Source organism: Phalacrocorax carbo, chromosome 3, assembly GCF_963921805.1.
Source record: "Phalacrocorax carbo chromosome 3, bPhaCar2.1, whole genome shotgun sequence".
Taxonomy (NCBI): Eukaryota; Metazoa; Chordata; class Aves; order Suliformes; family Phalacrocoracidae; genus Phalacrocorax; species Phalacrocorax carbo.
The window spans coordinates 96,524,237-96,545,328 of NC_087515.1; the positions used below are offsets into that span (position 1 = coordinate 96,524,237).

Genomic DNA, 21,092 nt, shown 5'->3' on the forward strand with positions numbered 1-21,092 from the left:
GCACTTACAAAAGATGCTTTCTGCCCAGAGGAAGAAAGAAAAGCCATTCTGTTAATTTTTTTTAAACTTAGGAATTTGAAGAATGAACAAGAAGGCTGTGCAGTGTCGGTCCAGTCTGATATTCTATCTATTGCCCTCTTGCGTTTCCTTGTATCAGTAATTTAAGAAGCTTCTCAATTAAAAAAAAAAAAAAAGACGATAAAAACATTGATGGCAGAAAGCCATGAATATCTTAACTAGAGGAGATATTTCTTAATATGCACATATGCTTTGAACTAAAAGCAGGTGAATACATTCAAGCTATTTAAACTTCCTAATCCTGATTTCAATTAGCAAGAGATTTCCTCATTTCTACTACAGTAGAGTCTTTGTCCTTGGAAATATTCAAAAACGCAATGAGGCTGGGTCCTGGGCAACCTGCTGTAGGTAACCCTGCTTTGAGCAGGGGAGTTGGACTAGACAATCTCCAGAGATCCCTTCCAACCTCAACCATTCTGTGATGCAGTAATCTAGCCTTTTAAAACCTTAAAAACACTTGACTACATTTTACATATAGTACTTTTTCCTAATAAGATACACAGATTTTGTTTTCCTTGACAATGTGACATTACAAATTCTAAATAAAACTGTTTTGTAGTAACTCCATTCTGTTACCTCAATACAAACACCTGTATGACACAAAAAACTGGAAGATATACGTAATGCGAACTATGGCATAAAATGGTTTTATGTGCATGAAAGTTTTACTGAAGACAAATGTTACATAAAACTCTTAATTTCAATGATTCTGTGGAACATGCTGTCAAACGTAGCAGTACAATGTCAGATTCCCATTTCCCTCCAGGAAACCTATTTCAGAAGCATTCAATTCAGTGTTCAAAAGACAAAAGCTAAACCTGACCAGTAATCTGAACCACTATCTCATTCAGTATCATATTTCCCAGCGTACCATCTAGGCCATGGACGCACACTATAAGATGTATTCCTTCTTCTGAACAGTCATCTTCTTCCATACTGAAATAAGGTATTGAAGAAGCCAGTTTGAAAACATCACTATACATAAATCCAGGAAGGTTAAGTTGCTTCAGTTCTTCTTTAGCCTGTAGGAAACTGGAACAAAACCATATTTATGATAAAACAACATTTACTATTGCCAGACAAACGTAGGGTCTCCTAGGATAGTCTTCTACTATCTTTTTACTTTGTCTTCTATGTAAATTGATATGAAGGAAAATATATTTATCAAATTACTACTTTCACAAAACAAGCCAGTTCCTCAAAACATTTTTTACTGCAGCTTCCTACAGCCCCTTTTCCTCTGTAACACAATCCATACCCCAAGCTCTACGCTCTTCTCTCCTTTGAACATCTCTGCAAACTCTAAAGTATTTCTGAAACCACTGAAGATTCTGGGTTAGTTCTGGTCTTGACTGAGCCACAGCTTTGTTTAAATGCAGTAACAAGATTACAGGAACTATAACCAATCAGAAGTCAAGGTAAAGATTTCCACTGACTTTTGATAATTCTTGCCAAACTTAAAACCTACTTCATAGGTCAGCGGAGAGCTGGCATCAGTGCTGTAACTGATCACCAGAAAGCCCCTCTGTTAGGCTGGATAACTGATACTTGCTTCAGAAGAAGCCAGATACAGACCTCTAATCTTTTAGATATGATAGGAAGACATACACTATATGGTCTCTAATAGCTGATCTCCCCACATGCCTGGAGTTCCCTGTATCCCTCCCTTTCTTCCCCTTCCTCTGGTTTTTTGTGTATGACCTTCCTACCTAATTAACTGCATATCAGTTTCCCTGCAGCACTTCAAGCTTTATGCTTCCTTATGCTTCATTCCCTTCTTAATCCATCTGTTCCACGTGATCCCTCACAGCCTCATGCTGTATCACATCCTCTTCTGCCTGCTTACTGTTTTCCTCCCATTCTACTTTTTGTTCTGTTTTCTCAGCTTTATCTTTAGCTCATTCCTCACTAACCACGAGAACAATTCTCAATGAAGTCAGCCTGAACAGAAACCACTGCAGGCAGTTGGGTCTTATCACTCAGCAGCAGAAGTTACTTCATTTGTACTCAGGGCATGTTTCCTGAACTGAATGTACCAAGGCTGGTTCTCTATGAAGCAGATTATGCCCTCTGGAATCCCAGTTATCCCATGCTCCGGGAGACTCTGCCTTCCCCAAGGCCACGTCCTTGATTTTACTCTGAGTTCCCTCTTTTATTGTTACAGAACACCCTAAGTAGTGCTTTTCATCCCTCCCATTCCACACCTTTACCCACTCTCCAGGATTTCAGAAGTTAGTTTTCTGTCCACTTCTAACCTGTTTTCCTCCACCACTGCTCAATCCTTCCTCCTGTTCTCAGCTGCTTACCACAAACTAACTGGTCTTTTATCTTTTCTGCCTGCTTAGCATTCTCCTTGCTTCTCCTCTCTTCTAAGCTTTCTTCTTTCTGGTAGCAATGTCTTATTTCCAATACAACACATTAGGCTGCTGCTTCCCGTGTTCTGTTAGCAGCAGGGGGTTATCAGAGAAACACCTAGGTTTACAGCAAGAGGAGGTACAACCTGGGATCCCTGATGTTCCTCTGAATTTGGCTTTCCTGGTATCCAATTACAGTGTAATTTAGAGCACTACGGTCTCCAGGGTGTTACATTTTGGATATTTGAAGTTAAGACTGAAAAATACGGCCATCACCTTGGCTAGCGTTGTGCATTTGCTTCACTTCACTAATTAGATGGACAACCAGTTACACAGAATGGGGGTTATTTATGTTTTTAAACTCGAAGCATGTTTTCCTATGCTTGCTATTCTAACAGCTTCCATTTCATAAAACACCATTTTTATGCTCAGTAGCCATTACGACATCACTTTTCAGCTTATTTTTTTTTAAAGGGACATATCAGAGAAACGAACAAAAATCATGTTTTGCTTGAAGTTTGTCAAACCACATGAAATTACAGGATAACTGATAGAAGGAATTCAGTGCTAACACACTTTCTGCCTGAACATCTAAAACATTGTTACTTGAGTGTGCAGAATCCACAGGCCACAGTCCTGGGGGCACTCTGGAGCCTAACCATGCTTCTTATCCCCTTCTATATTAACATAATTTCTAAAAGTAAATAACTTTGTTTTAAAACAATCACTTACGCTAACATTTGAGGTTTTGGGGAGCTTTCATACCAGGAAACAGATGAAGCTGAGCTGTAAAACGTGCTGCCTGGCTGTTGTGTAATTGCATCAGATTTATTCCTTGAAGAACAGATAACATTGCAAGGAGAGTCTCTCAGAGAAGAAGGAAAAGACAGACAACCAGGAGTACACACAGGAGGCACAGTCATTCCGTCTCGCAGACGCCCACTATCAATCCTTTCAGATCTCAGGACTCTCTCTCCTGCTGAGCCATGATCTTGGTCAGCACTGGAAGCTCCGTCTAATATACTATAGTCTGTTTCTTCATAATACCCGTTTTCAATCATTTCTTGATCCTCCTCTTCTTCCTCATCTTGCTGGGAAGAGCAAATAATTTGTTTCTCATATGTTTCCTTTTGAGGGCTAACAGGATTGCTGTTGTCCATAGGCCAAATATCTGAAATATCTGTGCTGCTTCGAGAGCCAAAATAGTTTTCAACAAGCCCCTGCTTTACCATGTCAGTACTACTGGTTGGAGAAGGATTATCTGTACCAGTTTCACTTTTAGCTACTGACTGTTCTTCAGTTGTTTCCTTTAGTTCTAAAGGCTCGTTAAGTTTTCCTTCATTTGTTTTTTCAGCCTCATACACTGCATTTACAGATGAAGAACCTGAAACCACAGATGGCTCACCCATACAAGTAATTTCCAAATGCAATTTAACTGTTTCTTCTGTAGTGCTGCGATGCATTTCAAGGTCCTGAGAGTCCTTGCAGGTTGTGCCAAGGTCTGCCTGTGGGTTGTAACTTTTCACATCAGTAGACGCGTCCTCATCTGAAACAACTAAGTGTAAGAGATCTTTTGTTCCTGAGAGCGAGGAATGTATAGACAGAATTTTGTTATCTGAGTGCCCTGAAAACACAACACACTCTTGCTGCAAATTGGTGTTTGATATTTTACTGTCATCACATTTCGGTAAGTCAATTGCTCCAAGATCCAATACCGTTTTACTGTCACTTAGCTGGCATTCAGGTACAATAGATATCTTTGAATGCTCATCAGGGGACAGCTCATCATCATCTGAAGGGAGAGAATTTATAGATGTCAGGGACGACTGTATTTCGCTTACAGCGCTGGTACTCTCAGTGCAATGGCTTTCTATTGCATTTTTTATAGCACAGTCTGGTTTTAGTAAAAGCTGAGGAAATACTTTCTCACCATTGTATGCACTTTGCCCTTGAACATTTTCAAAAACCTGATCAGGGTTGGGGTGAGTTGCAAAAGAACTTGGTTCACTTTCTACACCTGAATCTGAAAATCTAGAAGAGGCATATGTCACACTAACATCTGGTAATTTAGTCATGTCTCCACTTGTACCAACTTGACTTTCTTTTGTAGAAAGAGTAGGCTGATTACTTTTCATTTTTGTCAAGATGTCACTGGTATGTCGGAAGTTTCTTTCAGGGATATCTTCCTTTTCAAGCGCTGGTTCCTGTTCTCCTGAATTCAATTTATTTCCAGATTCTGAAGACTGGATATTGGGTGTCTGCAAATTCTCTCCTTGCACTCCATCTTGCGGAAACTCAGCCCATGATCCAATGTGAACAGTTACTTTCTCCCCTTCATAGAGATTCTTATTACTTGGTTTGACCTCAATTGTCCTGACTCCTGAGGAAGCTGGCTGACCCCCATGACAACCTTCAAGTGTACCTCTGGGTTGCAAAGCACTACCTCCTTGTATAGTTCCAGAACCTGTCTGGGAGATAGTAAGTCTACCAAAAATAGCCACATTTTCACAGTGCACGGGGCTACCTGGACCTGGTTGGACACCTTCAATCTTGGCAGTCTTCTCCTCAGTTCCAGATGGCAAAAATGGAAGTTCTCTTTGACTTACTTGCCTGGTGCAGGTCTTTGTATCATAAGGAAATCCACCAAATGTAGGGTCCAGCCCTTCATTAGCATTGTATGAAGGCCTGCCTTCTGAGCTCCTAGAGGCATCTTCCAGTGCTACACTTTTCAAACATTTGTAGCCTACTAAGACCACAGAGTCCTTGGAGTTCTGTTTCACGACTTTTTTTGTGTTTTCAGGTTTCATTGTTTTCATGAGCTTAGTAACCTTAACTTTGGATTTATTTGCATCCTCATTTTTCCCTTTCAAAGTTCTTGTTAGAGCCTTTTCACTTTCTGAATGCCAAAGGTTGGAAGCACCCGCAGGTCTTATTTTCAGTTCCGGGCTAGTAAAACCAGCTACAAAACCTTCTTCAGCTTCAAATTTATCCAGTTTATTGGACTCTGACCTTGGAAGACTCTGAACTACCAACCAGGGTACATCCAGATCTTTCACCAAAAAAAGCAAGGGGGAAAAAAAGAAATACGAAAAACGATTGTTTATAACAAGATTATGCAGGTAACTGAAGCTATAAAACACAGTAATTATAGAACTTAACGCATCCTCAAAACTCAAACTAAAGAAACATTTCCTAGGAAATAAAAGTACCCCCTTAAAGCCAGTAAGAAATGTAAAGAAAAATACTCAGAATTTACATAATTTTTGCTTATGTCTTCAAAAAGAAAACTGCACTGTGAGGTGTGTTTACCTTCAGTAATTGAATCTAAATATCGATCTTCAAATATTATAGGTAAGGAGTTCATATCTCCATCTAGTTCACTGCATTCAATAGGGAGGGGTGGAAGAGAACTGCAGAAGGAAGTGTTTTTGATAGCTGCACACATCTGTAGATGACTTTGAGCACTGAAAAAAAGGAAGTAGTCCTATATGAAAAAAATATAACTATCTATTTTTACATTAACAGAAATCAGCAGTAGTTAAATAACTGATTAGTAAAAAAGCTTATACTAAAGCAAATTAAATAGCTTTAGTAGTTATTTAGTAACTTCTTATATAACTTTTCTTAAAATACTTAAATATAGATTTAGAAGAGAAGTTTCTCTTGAACTTGTTATGTAAGTATTTTTGCAAGACAGTATTTCTACACAACGTAAGCTATAGAATAACAGTATTACATGCTACATACTGTGCACTTCAAAAGGCTACTCACTGCAGTTCTTGATAGGCAAGGGCAGCTTGCCTAGGATGCTCAAGACAAAAGAATGCTTCTGCAAATCTGCGCACCTGCAACATCCAAATAAAGTTAGAGCTTATTTTATATTACACAGAATTTTTTAAATTCCACCAGCATTCCTACACAGCAATATTATTACCTTGTATGTATTATATAGACAGTTACTTTTTTTTAAAATGTTCAGGCTGAGTGGGAGGGAAGAGGATGACACAGACAAGACCAGCGACTGAAATAAGTATTTTAATTTGTGCACTGAACAACTAAGGGGAACTATATTAGATTCAACTGCCTGCTGAAAACTTGATTACCAGGAAATCAATCATCCAAATCAGGCTCACCTGAAACAGTAACACACAAAAATATTGAAGAGAAATTTCAATGAGAAGAAAGGAAATGACTGTTTGATGGACACTTTTGACTGTGCTTCAGCATTACCTTCATAAGTAGAAACCCTGCAGATACTCTGCAGTCTCAAAATACAGAGAAGTATGCATTTCAAACTTTCAATGAATATTCCTTAGCCCACAGTAAACTAGGTGCAAAAAAAGTCTTTTTTGTTTATGAAGATTTCAGCTGCAAATGACAAAGACAATAACAAAATGTATGCTAATTACAAGCACTGTATTCAAGACTTAATTGTATGCCTGAAGTCAATTAACCGTACAATACTAAAATGGTATTTTAATACACAGAGGAGCGTATTTTTTCATCATTAAATATATAGTGTGGAAATAGAGCGTGAACTATAAAAAAAAAGAAAATGTGCTGTACAGTGGCTATTGGCAACTGCTTGTGCCATAAACATAAATTTGTTTCTATCAATTAAAACACAATTTCTATCCCACTTAGAGTACCACATCTGTTGCTAGTCTACTTAGTCACTTACCAACCACTTCCTGGCCTCCTACTCCTTTATATCCTCAATATACTCTGGGTCTTCCTCTTAAGCTATCTAATTTCCCAACCAGAGCGTCACAGTTCGCAGTGTATCTGGTGGAGCAGGCATCCGAGCTAGTTCAGTTCCCTCAGCTCCTTCACTTCACTCAGAGCTGCGGCCAGCATCCGCGTCCACCCTGATCATGGACATGGCACTAGGAAAATCCTCTGCATTAACTGGCAAACATCAGACTTTTAGGACCACATTAACTTTTGTTCAGAGATAAGTACTTCCCAGGGAGTTAGTTTCCCCTCCTGATACACTGCCCAGTATACTTTTAGAGTGTACTGTTTGGATCAAGTTTCATGTTCAGTAGCTTCTACTTTTTCCTCTTTTTTCTTTTAATAAAAGGAAAACTGGAAAAAGAATGTACCAAGGTGCTTAAGAAAAAAACCCAACCACAAACATTAAATCCCCAATCTCTAACCTGCACTAGAAGTCTAAAGTCCTGTCCCAACCTCCCAGAATTCAATTTACTGTATTATATGAGATTAATCTCAGAGATAACATAATCTGTGAATAGTCTGAAGTGAAATGTTTTGAAGTAAAAAGAAAAGCTAAATTCAATACTTTCTTGTAAATGCAACTTCCAGTCTCAGCAGTGACCAGAAACACACACACACGCACAAGATGTATCTGCTCTCCTTCAGAAATTAAGCTAGGAGTTTATGCGTACTCACGTGGGATTATAATCAGTGTTCCTAAGTATTCCTCTGCACCTCCCCGGCTGGCTTTTCTAAACAGACATCTACTTTCCAAACAGGTCTGTCATGCCAAAGCTAATCCCCAACCTTTCCCCCAGAAAGGGAAAAGATCGTTACAATAGACTTAGAGACAATTTACTGGTTAAAAAACTAGACTTTAGAGCAACTGATCGCAAAGACTGGACTGGTTATCATTCTAAACCAAGCAATTTAAAAATGAATTAAAGATCCTAATCAATTATATAATAGGAAAAAAACCAAACAAACCAGAAATATTGCCTAATCTGTAGATGTCTGTGGTTCAAACCAGGGAAAGAGCTTCATGCAAGGAACAGCTTTATGGTGTTTCCCAGGAGGCAAGCAAGGTGGTTTTGACTTTAGAAGCGAGCAACCACTTTACCACATGAAGTAAATGGAGTTATATGGAAACCAGATCTTTAGAATTCTGCCACTATTTCAAACAAAAAAGGAAGGCTTTTGTTTGTTTGTTTGCAGTAAATCCCATCTGTAATTGCTTAAGTAACTCCAGTGCTTTTGAAGAAAATCTGATTATCAGCTCCAGACAGCTCTTAGGATAATAGCAACGGTATAAAACTCGTTGAAAGCAAGCTCCAAAAGCCCACATAAATCAATATTAAGGAGAGAGAAAAAAAACAAACCCAAACCAACAGTAGTTAATAATGTTTAATTAGTGCTTAGCTTATGGAAGGAACAAGGGATTTCCTAGGATGTTGTTAAACAGGCTCTGCAGATCCAGAACATCTACCAGCTGGTGCTAGTGACTCAGATGCTACCGACCTGGGCCAACTCCAGAATAACTCTGCAGAAGGAAACTGTATCCACTACTCCTAGTCCCTACAGACTTCCCAAAATTATGTTTTTTGTGGTCCTCCCAATGCAAACAGAAGAGGAGGAAAAATGGGATAGAAAAACTGCTGTGGAGTATATATTGAGTCCCCACACATTTATGAGCAGCAGTCTGAGATCTTAGTTCTCAGTTCTCATTATTTTAGGACTAATCAAACTAAAAGAAATAATTTTGGAAGAGCATGTTCAGACCTACCAGAAGATGTCACTATGGAACAAACAGGTGAACTAGTTTAGCGTGCAAATTTTCATAATATAAAATAACAGACTCTAAGCAGTTCTTTCAATAAAATGCAGTTGTAAATCTTATCAGTGTGATAATGTAGTTGACGGATATTCTGGTAAACCTAAAGTGTTCCTGATTTTTTAACGTAGCGCTTAATATTCAAAGTCTTTGAAAATAGTTAAGTATTTAAAAACTCAAGTAAATTAAGTAAAAATACATAAAATGCTTAAATAATATTTTTAAATACTTACGGGATATTATTTCATTATAACCTTATTTTCTACAACACTTCATCAGAAATACCAGTTTCATAAGCATCTGTGCAAGGAGGGTGAAAGTCATTTGACCAAATACAGATGAGAGGCATTTCTAGGGCACATTTTAATACAAATATCTACACCAGTCAGATGAATGATTCCGTAAAAGCATTGCTTCATTTTAGAGTAATACTAAGCTCTCCCAGGGACAAATTTCCTGTGGAGGGTATAGCCTCTAAATATTGCAAGATAAAAAGGTAAAACTAAAAATGATTTAGCATTCACTACCAAACACAGAGTACTGATTTCCAAAATAAAAAGGATTATTTAGAAAGATAGAATTTTGTATAGTACAAAAATCTTATTCCAGAAAGGACAAGTATTCTCTCAAGAGAAAAATTCATAGGCCATCTCTCAAGTCTCAGCTAAGTTCACTAACCAGAAAGTCTGCATCACTTGACATGTGCAGATACCACCTCTAGTGAAACATGATCATTGCACATTTCCCAAAAGTTGTTTATGCGAACCTTTAGAATATCCATTCTCAAGAGATTATTAATACAAATTACGAATTATTATACTAAGCACTGCAAAACAGGATCCAAAACAACCAAACATGTTCTTAAAAATGTCAAGGCTCAAATTTACTATCTCTTTTTAATGTAAATGTTTACTGAATTTATGGATTGCTGGCTCCTGTTCTACTGCCACACGGGAAACCCAGTGAAGCTATGTCTTTTGACATATATTGTAATTACATACATTTGCAAAGTATTCACACGAGCTCTTCACATCTTGGAATACAGAAAACAAGTGTCACATTTGCAAATGAATGCTTGTAAAATCAAGTAACAACACATTGCTGGTTCTCTGTAAGTTGGATCAGGTAGAATTTCCTACTCAATGCTGTATTATTACAATTTTAGAGTCAGCCTGCGTGCTCTTTGCTACCAGGCTCTAAATAAAAAGGTAAGTTTAAGTTCTCTGTGTCCTGTATCTCTTTTTCAGTCTTTGATGTTTGGGTAGATAATTTAATATCCAGTAACTGCAGAACTCAGTAAGAAACAGCAATAGCCACTTCTTTAAAAAATAAAATAAGCTCAACTTTTTCAGTGATAACAAACATAATCTCTGAGCTCAACTTAGAAGGCTCCTAAGTTTTAGAGACTCGGTGTCCCTCACTAGCAAGCTACACTGTGCACTATGTTAAGACTCTTCATCTCCACACCACTATGCCATAAGCATGGATTCATACCTCCAGAAAAGAACATTTCTATGGCTTTTAACAAAGAATAATTTGCTTTTTTTCTTATTAAAAAAAGCAAAAATTAAACATGGTGTGGTGCCTGAAACAAGTTTGTTTATGCGTAGTGACAGATACCAAAACAAGTGGGCTTAACAGCAACTGGAAAGGGAAAAAATGCAGGTGTGAAATCAAATGATACTTTAAAAAAAAAAGAGAAAGGAGGAAGAGAACTCATATTCAAATTGTATGAAAACCGGAAAGCATCACAGAAATACTTTCAATACACAGAGTATCTCAATTCACATAGTATGATTAACTACTTTGATTTATATTCGCTAAAATAACTGCAGGAAAATTCAATGATTAAGTTATTTGAGAGCTAGAATGACTTAGAGATTTTAAAACAAACCACATTTAAGAAGGTAAATACATAATCATTAGCAGTATCTTTTCTTTTTTTAAAATGTTGGAGCAGTAAAAGTTAATACTTCTTTCAGTCTTATTAAATGTATACTTGCACAAACACTAACATAGCAGCAGTTGAATGCAAGTGCAGGTCAAGTGAAACAGTATTCTCATTTCATACCTTCCACTAGTTAACTTGAAGAAATCCAGAATTTATACAAAAAGCACGGAATGGTAAGTAAGATTCATAGATAGCCAGTAAAACACTCACACTTTCCTACAGCTATCACATCTAACAAATAAGCCTTGTGCTCTTTCTGAAAGATTCCATTTATTCTCCAGAACAGGCCATTTCCACAACCATGGTTCCCTCATTAAACAACGTGATTTATCAAGTCTGTACATAAGACCCAGTCCAAGTATCCTTCATAATCAGTTTCCGCTCCAGAACCAAAACAGAAAGGGTTTTGATGCAAGTGACAGAAATGCTGGTGAGACAAATCAAGTCTCTGAGAAATAATGCCTTAGAACAGACTTTGTTTTGGATTATGACTATTACAGAGCACTGATAATGTGTATTCTCATTAACCAGACCTTCTAAACTGGTTGTATAAGAAGCACCTCTAGAAAATATCTTGAAATAACCTACTCTATAACATGTGTGAGACAAATGCACAGACTGTGATGTCAGACAGTGAAGATACCAGGCCAACTGAAGATCAAGCTGTGTGTTTGACAAGCAGGGGTGGTGGGTGTCATTGTTATTTGGTTTTGTTTTAATAAATCTTACTTTCTGAAAATCTCAAAATGTTAGGTTTCTTCAAATCCATGCCCACAAAAGATGGGAGAGAAAAATATATTTATTAGAAAGTGAGGGTAAGGCTTTAGTTCATATTTGAAAATATTTCACTATGGGAACCAGCATTGCTGTGGTTTTGCATGTAGAAAGCATATACATACATACAGATCAACTGTGTGTGTAGGCATTCACTATATATATTTTTAAACTTATACACACATACTCACATGCCAGATCATTTCCGACACATCTCTTCTGTTCTAAAATCCCACTTAAGAGACTTTTCAAAGCTTATGAATGTTATAAATTCTTAATTCAGAAGGAAAGTACACTTTGATTTATGATGCAGTAGGAAAGTAAAATGCAGGGTGGGCACTAGGCATGCCTCCTGCAGAAAAATACATCATTCTGCACAAATACTTCTCACTCCACAGACTACAGTTTGCCTTCTGAACTGCATTTCTTCTTCAAAAGATCACAAAATTAGTTGGTTTGTAAATACAGATCATGGATTTTGTGTGTTATATTCCAAGAACAAGCTCTAACAACATAATACACAAGCTAACAAATGCAACAGCTCCCTTTACGATTCCAACTAACCTTCCCAAATAAAACTAGAAAACTTGGTACCTGGAATCTCATTTTGGTACACATTTCCATAACAATGTATCCCAGTAAGAGTATGACTGTGCCAGAGTTCCTAAAGCCAGAGTCAATACTTACTCTTAATGTGTGATGCTCTTGTGCTAGCAATGCTGTGACCTCCTCTTGTAAGGTAATGACCTCCAGAAATTGCCCCCAGAGAGCCATTAGAAGTGAGCAAAGCTGAGCAAGATTCATATTTATAAGTTCTGCCAGTTCATCAGGATTCTCCATTTTCTGAAGTTAGGAAAACATATTTATGTGATTAACAGATGAGACCTTAATGTACAGACAAGAATCAAAGAGAGTGTACTTTATATTAGTGAGAATTTTAATTTAAAAAGTAACTTCCACATGAGAACTGTTTTGTCGCAGTATCAGAATTCAATTAATCTATGTTACAACACTAACAGATTATTTTATATTCCTTTAAATATTATCCAGTTGTCCAGCAACAACTCCATTTATGGCAATCGTAACTGAACTGCATCTGTTGTGTTTTCTGACATACAAAAATACAGTGTGCCTGAAAGCAACAGGAATCAGCAATCAGGAAACAGAAAATCGATACTTGCTATGTTAGTCCAAATTTCATACAATTGTAAAAATTTAATACAGACATCTCCATTTCAGAATAGTCACAACTAACAATAACATTTATATGGTGCTATACATCTACATACACTTTAAATATGCTCAGGAAACAGTGTTACAGTATAGGCTTCCTAGAACCAGATCACACCAAGACAAATTCAGTGTGAAACAGGTTTCTCTTTCTTAACAACATACTGTAATCCTGTGGTATAGTTCCACACAAGTCAACTGTAGATTACTAGGCTTATGTTCCCTGCCATTTTAGGAAGAAAAAAAAAGTTTTTCAGAAACTCACTGCAGGCACATAAAGGCACTGAGGCAAAGGGTTTAAAGAGATGGTAAAGACCCAACTCCAGCAATATTAGAGCAAGTAGAAAAAGGATTGCAAATACTGAAACGCCAGCCTAGCAGGCACAAGTGGAAATAAAAGGAAGACAAACTTTTGATGAGAACTGCACAAAAGAACAGAAAGGAGAAAAAGGAAAAAATACAAACATACTTTAGCAAGCTAAGGGAGAAACTAATGGAACAAAATAGCATAGGTACTGAAAGAATTTACAGAAGCTATGTAAATGTAAAAAAACTTTTAACATATAAAGTAAGATCATTAGTTGCCCGTAGAGAGCTAACTGTGCTGGCTTTGTCTCCAGTTATACAAATGGTATCTTTTTAAAGCTAGTATTACATTTCCTTGCAATTATACTACTACTACAATAATGAAAGGTTCTTCAAAAGCTGGGCAGATGGCCCACTGTAGCAAAGCATGGACAATCTTTCAAAAAAGTTTTAAAACCTGTGCTTTAAACTTTACTGTGACAAGGAAATTAGCTATTCAGATGTGGCTTGCTCTGACTTAGGAGAGAGTTGGGGAGACAAATCTAAGTAATCTGAAGTAGACCATGTTTCCTTGAGAATGTAGGGAAAACAGGAGAAGGAGACAGCATCAGGACGAGTCCTTCCAGATGAGGGGATGACCTGGAGAATCTGCTTTTGTACAACTTACTCTCCTGCTTCATCTTCTATCATTATTATTTCGTACCATCAAAACCAAAGAATTCAAATTATAAATGCAGAAAATTCAAAACGTGATTTTAATACAAGTAATCCACCTTTCTATAGTCTTCAGTTTCATAGTATGCAAAAGTTACCATGGCTACTACTGATACTGATCTAATACTACTACAGCCACCAGATCAATAGTTAGCAAAAAAATATACAGCATGTTATCACCGAAACAAACAGTTTAGTTCCCAATAGAATACGGAATCAGCATACCCTACTTTTATAGTTATTTCACTTATTTAATACATGAAAAAAAACATTGTACCTTCACTTCTTCACACAATTCTGTAAGACGAACTTCTACATCTATGTTTTCTGGAAAGATGAGAGGACATATCCATGAAAAATGTACTTTCAAAGTTGCAGAGCAAACCCAATTATCTCACAAACCAATTTGAAAACAAAAAGAAAAGAGCTCATAAATAAAAAGCCCCAAATAAAACTTAAAGCCATATTAAGTACCACAATCAACTTTAAATCAAGTAAATGATAAACTCCCATTAAAAAATTCTAAGATTGAGGACAGAACACAATTAAGAAAAAGGTTTGCAACTGAGTATCATGATCACTTGTCACGATACCTTGTCAAGGATACTAATTTTCCATTCAAAATTATACTTGAAAATACTGTAATTTAGATGACACAATTTGCATCTTATCCACTGAGAGCCATTCAACTATTCAGCAGCAATGCCATTGTTCACACCCGAGGTAATACAACTCCTCTTCTACCTCTGATTTTCCTGAGAAACCTTATTTCAATGCCATTTTTCTACAGGTGTATTGTTTATCTGATTTTTAAGCTACATGAATATAACTATAGTTCTTTAACTGTCTGAAGAATTACATTTTAGGCAGATAACACTGTTCATTAATTGATGTTTCTCTCAATAGCTCAATGTTAAGAGATCTGAACCTTGAATGACTTATATAAAGAAAACAGATTTATTCCTTCATGTAAAATGTTTTTCCTTGTTAATCATTCCTACCCTACCTAAGGAAATCTGAACAATTCAATAATAATTTAGTACTATGTTTTGATTTCCTTCCACATCTGAGGTACCAGTAAAAAGGGAACAATTTATAAACCCTAAAAACATCTGTAACAAATATTTATATTTAAATTCATTTTGAAACACAGTATTAAGGAAAAAAAACTACAATGGTTCTTGAAAACATACACCAACAAAACATGCCTTGAAACCCACAATAATAAACTTAGGATATGGATAATGAACACAGGTTTATAGAATGGCAACAGTGTGTTTAGACAACTTGACTTCAAATGATATCACGTAGATTTGGTAAGTACATATTGATTTTCAACTAATTGCATCCATTATACTTCGGTTTAAACATAATGCCAAACAAATTAACTCACACAAAGTTCTGAGAAAATATGCAAACTGCAGAAATGCATGAAGTTCTCAGAATGAAGCGTAGAATTGTTTTTGAAAGAAACTACATACACCTGTATTAGCTAAACAGTACTTGATAATTATTCTGAAAATATATGAAAACAGCGTAAGATATGATACTACTTTTGGTGTGTTTGTGGCTGCACAAATTTTGTCATTAGTGAAAAAATTAAGTGGCTTACTTATGAGGCACAATACTGATTATTTATCTTGTTATCACTGCAATTGAGAATAGGCTTTGAACAACGTTTAAAACTCTGAAGTCCAAAATCATGATGGGAAATCCAAAACTACAATGTTACATTAAAAAAAAAAAAAACAAACAAAAACCAGAATGGAGACAATACAAGACAAAAGGAAATTAAATCTTCACCCAGCAAACATTTGATGCAATTTTGCTGGCTCTGCTAAAAAATAGTTTTTTTCTTTTTAGAACAAAGCCCAAATGAAGTTATAGATGATTAAGCTGGTGACCTACTATGAGACTGAACTGCCATTTTATTCTTTTCCCATCACAAACTTCCTTGTGCTTAAACAGCACTGCTGTCTTTTGTCCAGCATCAAGCTGGCACTGACGTTCTCCGAAGGGAGAACTGGCCATTTAGATATGGACAAATGCACCTTCAGCTTTGAGAATGCCTTGTGTAATGTTTGGACGAGTCAAGCTTTGAGATACCAGAAGCAATCTGAAAGATTTCTCAGGAACGAAAGGTATTAGTCTTTACTTATCTAAAAAATTGAACCTGTGGTGAATTAAATGCAACTATAATTTTTAGCTGTTTTATTTAAATGGTGACAACTGACTGATCTCTTCAGTAATTTTTCTTTAGTAAAACAGAACAACACTAAACCAAAAACCAGTTATAATTTCTCATTTTATTATCTATATTCAGCCTAGAAATAAATAGCTCAGTTCTGCACACTTCGGAGATCAACATATGTTCACTATGGCTGAATAGTGAAATAGTCTTCCTGTTTACAAAAGAATATAATATTTTGTATTATTAATAAGAATATAATGTTTTATATTATTAATAAAAATCTGCGGGGTTATATCACCTGCTTTGGAAACATACCTAGGTAGGCGTCTCTCTGGGTTCGTGGATATTTTCTTCTGAGAAGGCGTTCATAAAGGACCTGCATGCTGGCCTTGGCTAGTTATAGGGATTGCACACACATCACTAGTTACTACACTCCTTTTTTCATCTGTGATTTATTATTTGCCTTAAAGTTAGTAAAAAAGCTTATTGCTAGCCTAGCAATTAGTGCAGTTAGATCAGTACAGGAAAGAATATCATTTTAGTGTAGTTTCTAGATTAGATATCACTCGTGATATACATTAAGCTAGCATTTTTTATTTCCTAAGCCCAATAATACTTAAATGCTCAGTGATAGTTATTGAGTCCAACAGTTGTCTGCACGTTTCTGCAAAATCACAGTCTTGTGTTAAAATTATATGACAGAGCAACAGCAAAGCAAATAGAAGAAACAAAATCAAAGAGATAATTTAATTTAAAACAAAAAAGTGACAAATCTGGGAATTAAAGAGGACTTGAGATTCTCTTCTGCAAAAGAGAATCTCACACATAAAACAGTTCATTTACTTTAAAAATTAAAAATAAATGCAAATGACAATTATGTACTTTGTGAAGTCCAGAGACTTCAATTTCTTTATAGACATCACGGAAACAGTTTTGGTTTGGGTTTTTTTTTGTTACTGTTGATGGATTTTGGAAAAATTAGCGTTAATGGTAGGCATTAGTTATTTTTCATGAGCATGAGCAAAATGTGAGCAATAGCAGCAGAATTAATAATTACATTATTAGTCCTTTTTGTTACACCAATTGTCCCAATCAGTGTATATATAAAATAACTGAAATAAATGAAAAACAGATTTACAAATAAGAAAACAAAGTAATTCTAACTGAGACTTAAAAAAATATCAAAAACACCCCACAGGAAACAAACCATCAGCAGAATATGTACAATGAATATTAAATGTAAGTAGTAATTTTCTCTTCGTATGTTTATTTTGAACATTTCTGTTCAAGCTTGCATTCCTAAAGGTAAACTAAATTACCCACAGAAATGACAAAAGGTCTGACTCAAGTTCCACTGAAGCTTATGAAAATGTTTTTCGTGACTTCATGAGGTTTGACAGATACAACCCAACTATGTAACTCAGTGACTGGCTTTTTTCTATCATGTATTTTGCACGAATATTTTAGGGGAGTTTAAGTTCCTATCTGAAACACTTAAGTACAACAACTTAGTCTAAGCCTATCTTTACAAGGACAACAGTGCCAACAGATTCTATTTGGAAAAAAGCACATTTTGTTCTTAAAAGGAAGACCAAGAGTTGAGTCATTCCTTTAATAGGGTGTTCCCCTCCATATCAAGATTAAGATAACTGACACAGAAACTTTTTTTTTGCACCATTACTGTAGCAGTATTTTTGCTTCTATATAGAAAAAGCCTCAGTTTCTGGTATTTTACACAGATTTGTAATGCACTCCCTCCCTCAAAAAAATAATTCAAAAATAGTTTGCATTTTTTAATATACAAGTGAAACATTCTTTGTCTGAATCACTAATTGACCACATCACATTTTAAAAATAGTTTTCATATATCAACTTCCAAACTTACTGTTTCATAATGCTTAGTTCTGACACTGATAAAATTAAACAACACAAAAATCAATAAATGCTGACCACAATCAATGTAAATTCCAAAAGACCTATTTTTTTGATTTATATAGAACTTTACATGACTAAAAAGGTATATCCTTGATGAGGAAAAAGTCTTAATCTTCCTTTATAATGCCAGTGTATTTTCCTTTTTTACTTTCACAGCTCTGCTAGTTCACCAGTTGACGCTAGGCTCTCTAATATGCCTGCATTCTACAGAAATGTAATGCACATTTCCTTACATTATATTTCATGTATTATTTTCAGAGTTACTTTTATCAAATATAGTTACTAGAAATCTTCATTGCCATAGAACTTAAATTTCTTTCTATGAGACTGTCCTGTAAGAGTTTAATTTTAACTTTATTAAAAGAAATAGCTTCTCTGAAAGCATATTTTAACTACTCAGCTTTACATAAACAGTTCTTGTCTATTCAGATATTTTCCCCTAAGCCTTAGATAACTAAGTCTGTGTAAAAAGTTACACTACAAACTGAGTCAGCAGCAATTTCTTCTTGTAGGTCTTTTTTCAGATAAGTTTCCATTGTAATATGATTCTCAAATCAAAGCTTACTGAGTTCTAATTTTTACAGAAATATAAATTGTTTCCTTATAACAAACCACAAAGTGCAGTATGCTACTTGGATTAAGCATTTCTCGAACTTTCTCACCACTAAACACAGTGATTTGAAATAACAGGGCAAATCAAGACCAACAAGAAAAATTATATTTGCATAAATTCAGGCTGTTATAACCTCATTTTATTAGTAATGTGACAGTACTTGGGGTTTTTTTCTTGAGTTATTAAATTCCAGCTCAGTTTGAGCAAAAAGATTTTAGATATACAAGATGTATGAAATTTATGCCAGTTTAGTCTAGAAGTGGGGTATTTTTAATGAACATCAACAGGAAAGTGATGCATTTTATTAAATTCAACATACCCAGTTCAATTCGGTGAGAAGAGGGGAGCTCCTTTGTAATCATAATGAAATAGCTGTGTAACCCTTTGAAAGCAAGCAGCAAACTGGCACAAAGTGTATAGTGGAAATTATAGGCATGGCTGAGGAAAGACTCTGAAACAACAAAACTGCAACCCTGAAAAAAAAAAGATGAGGCACATATTAGTTTTGCACAGTAAATGAAGTGTTAACAGAAAAACAAGACATAAATAAATTGCCTCTTTTCACAAACCTCATCCATATTTTTGTGATTGTAAATGGATTGCAATACCTTAAAAGCAAAGTTAAACACTAAATATTGTAAGCTTTCCACCTGCGTGTTCCTGAAGCATGTAACATAGCCTTTTGGAACATTTTTTCTCATTTCCATATCACGTGGCATTACCGCAGTAAGTCTAACAAAGTTCATTCTCTAGCAAGTAATATTTCTGCAGGAAAGATAAAATTAATACTGCACAACAAAATAAAAAAAATGTTACACTGATATATTCTTACATCTGCTGATAACTGTTTTGTGTAGTTATTGCCAAAGACCACACTTTCAAGAGAAGGAATCACAGAGTCCCTGTTTTGTGCTGGTGCGTTCCTGTTCAACCATGTATTCTTCACTGGGCGAGGAAAACTGCAAAAAGCAGAAATGAACTGATAATTTGAACATAGCATGTGTCACAAACCTATCACAGTTATAATAAATCCTTGATTTTTCTTGAGAAGTGGTAGAATAAAGGACTCAGTAATATTCTTTAAGTCCATAGCATGGTGGGCTGCCCTTTTAAAACCCCTGAGAACAGCCAAGATACCTCAGTGTCTGGTGGTGTGCTATGGGAACAGTGCTTCTGAAGCAGTTCTCTTCAAAACATATCTCTGGCTAGTTGGAGAAATGTTATAAATTATTACCCGCAACTGTTCTGTTGCCGTCTCTCACCATGAAGGTCAGCAGACTCTGCCAGGAGATTGCGGAAACTCTTCCTCATTATTTCCAATGCAAACCTCAACTAATTTAAACAATATACCTGAAAGTTTAAGCCATACAGATAAATTTTGAACTGTTACAGGCAAGAGGCATTGATTTTCTGCCAACTTTGCTATGGGGACTTCAGTTCCTGAAAGTAAAGCAGCAGCAAGCAGTTGGAAAGCTGTCACACAAACTGCCATTGCTGTTCTCTTAAGTGATGTCTGACCTCTCCCTACGGAGGAGGAAAGCCCATCCTGAACCCCGGGGAGAAGAGAGCATCCTACAATAGTAGCCTTGTGAGGACACAAAGCTAAGAAAAATTAATGAAAGATGCATGAACACAAAAAGTGGGGACTTTTAGATAATGGACAGAAATAATCAATGACAGGATAATAAAAAGAGTAGATTGTACAGGACTCCAGGGCTGTAAGCAAGTGGAATTATCTCCTCTCTTTCAAGAAAAATGTTAATACTGATTGTTCCTGAGAGCAGGAGAACCTGGATGCTACTCTGAAAATGAAACACTCAAAAAGTGACCCCCTAGGAAAGGAAGGGGTGCCAATAACGTGAGCGTGACCCAGAGGAGCAAACTGTCACCCAGGAAAAGCCCAAAGGACAAAGGGGCATGAAGTCTGCAATGTTCAGGTTTTTCAGGAAAAGATGCTCCAGAAAAGCAAGCGGGATATGGGTACGGCAACTATGAAGTATTTTCTAAGTGTTACAATATGGGATAGCCCAGTTGAAATACATCACGGTAAATTTGAAAGTTTCTTCCTCTCCCCACTCCAAACTAATTTAAAGGACAACTTGGACCCTTAAAGTGATTTTATGGACACTAGTAACATTCTAAAGACAACCAAAGCAGCATGGAAGTTACTGGTTTTTTTCGATATAGCTTGTGTAAGGAGATATTGAGTTTAGAATTAAATAGCATTGTTGTATCATCACTTGAAAAGTCAGAAGCAGAGGAAAAAAATCTATGAAAGACCTCGGATTTTCTGCAACCTTTTAAAAAGTCAACAGGGACAAATACATTTCTGTCTGAAAACTAGTAACAAAACCTGTTTTTCATTTTCCCACAATGAAGTTCGACCCTACAGCTACAGG

General features: G+C 36.1%; 1 protein-coding gene across 7 annotated transcripts in view; it reads right to left on the minus strand.

Annotated features, from left to right (window-relative positions):
* FAM135A (family with sequence similarity 135 member A) overlaps window positions 1–21,092 on the minus strand; it is a 90,065-nt gene that overhangs the window by 22,811 nt on the left and 46,162 nt on the right. For all 7 annotated transcript variants that reach the window (XM_064447832.1, XM_064447830.1, XM_064447828.1 and 4 more), the window contains 9 exons: window positions 19,526–19,652; window positions 19,013–19,166; window positions 16,461–16,538; window positions 14,232–14,281; window positions 12,392–12,547; window positions 6,204–6,277; window positions 5,742–5,896; window positions 3,165–5,481; window positions 950–1,110 (listed from right to left, as the gene is read on the minus strand). In XM_064447832.1, coding sequence (XP_064303902.1) covers window positions 950–1,110; window positions 3,165–5,481; window positions 5,742–5,896; window positions 6,204–6,277; window positions 12,392–12,547; window positions 14,232–14,281; window positions 16,461–16,538; window positions 19,013–19,166; window positions 19,526–19,652 — 3,272 coding nt within the window. The remainder of the gene's footprint in view (window positions 1–949; window positions 1,111–3,164; window positions 5,482–5,741; window positions 5,897–6,203; window positions 6,278–12,391; window positions 12,548–14,231; window positions 14,282–16,460; window positions 16,539–19,012; window positions 19,167–19,525; window positions 19,653–21,092) is intronic.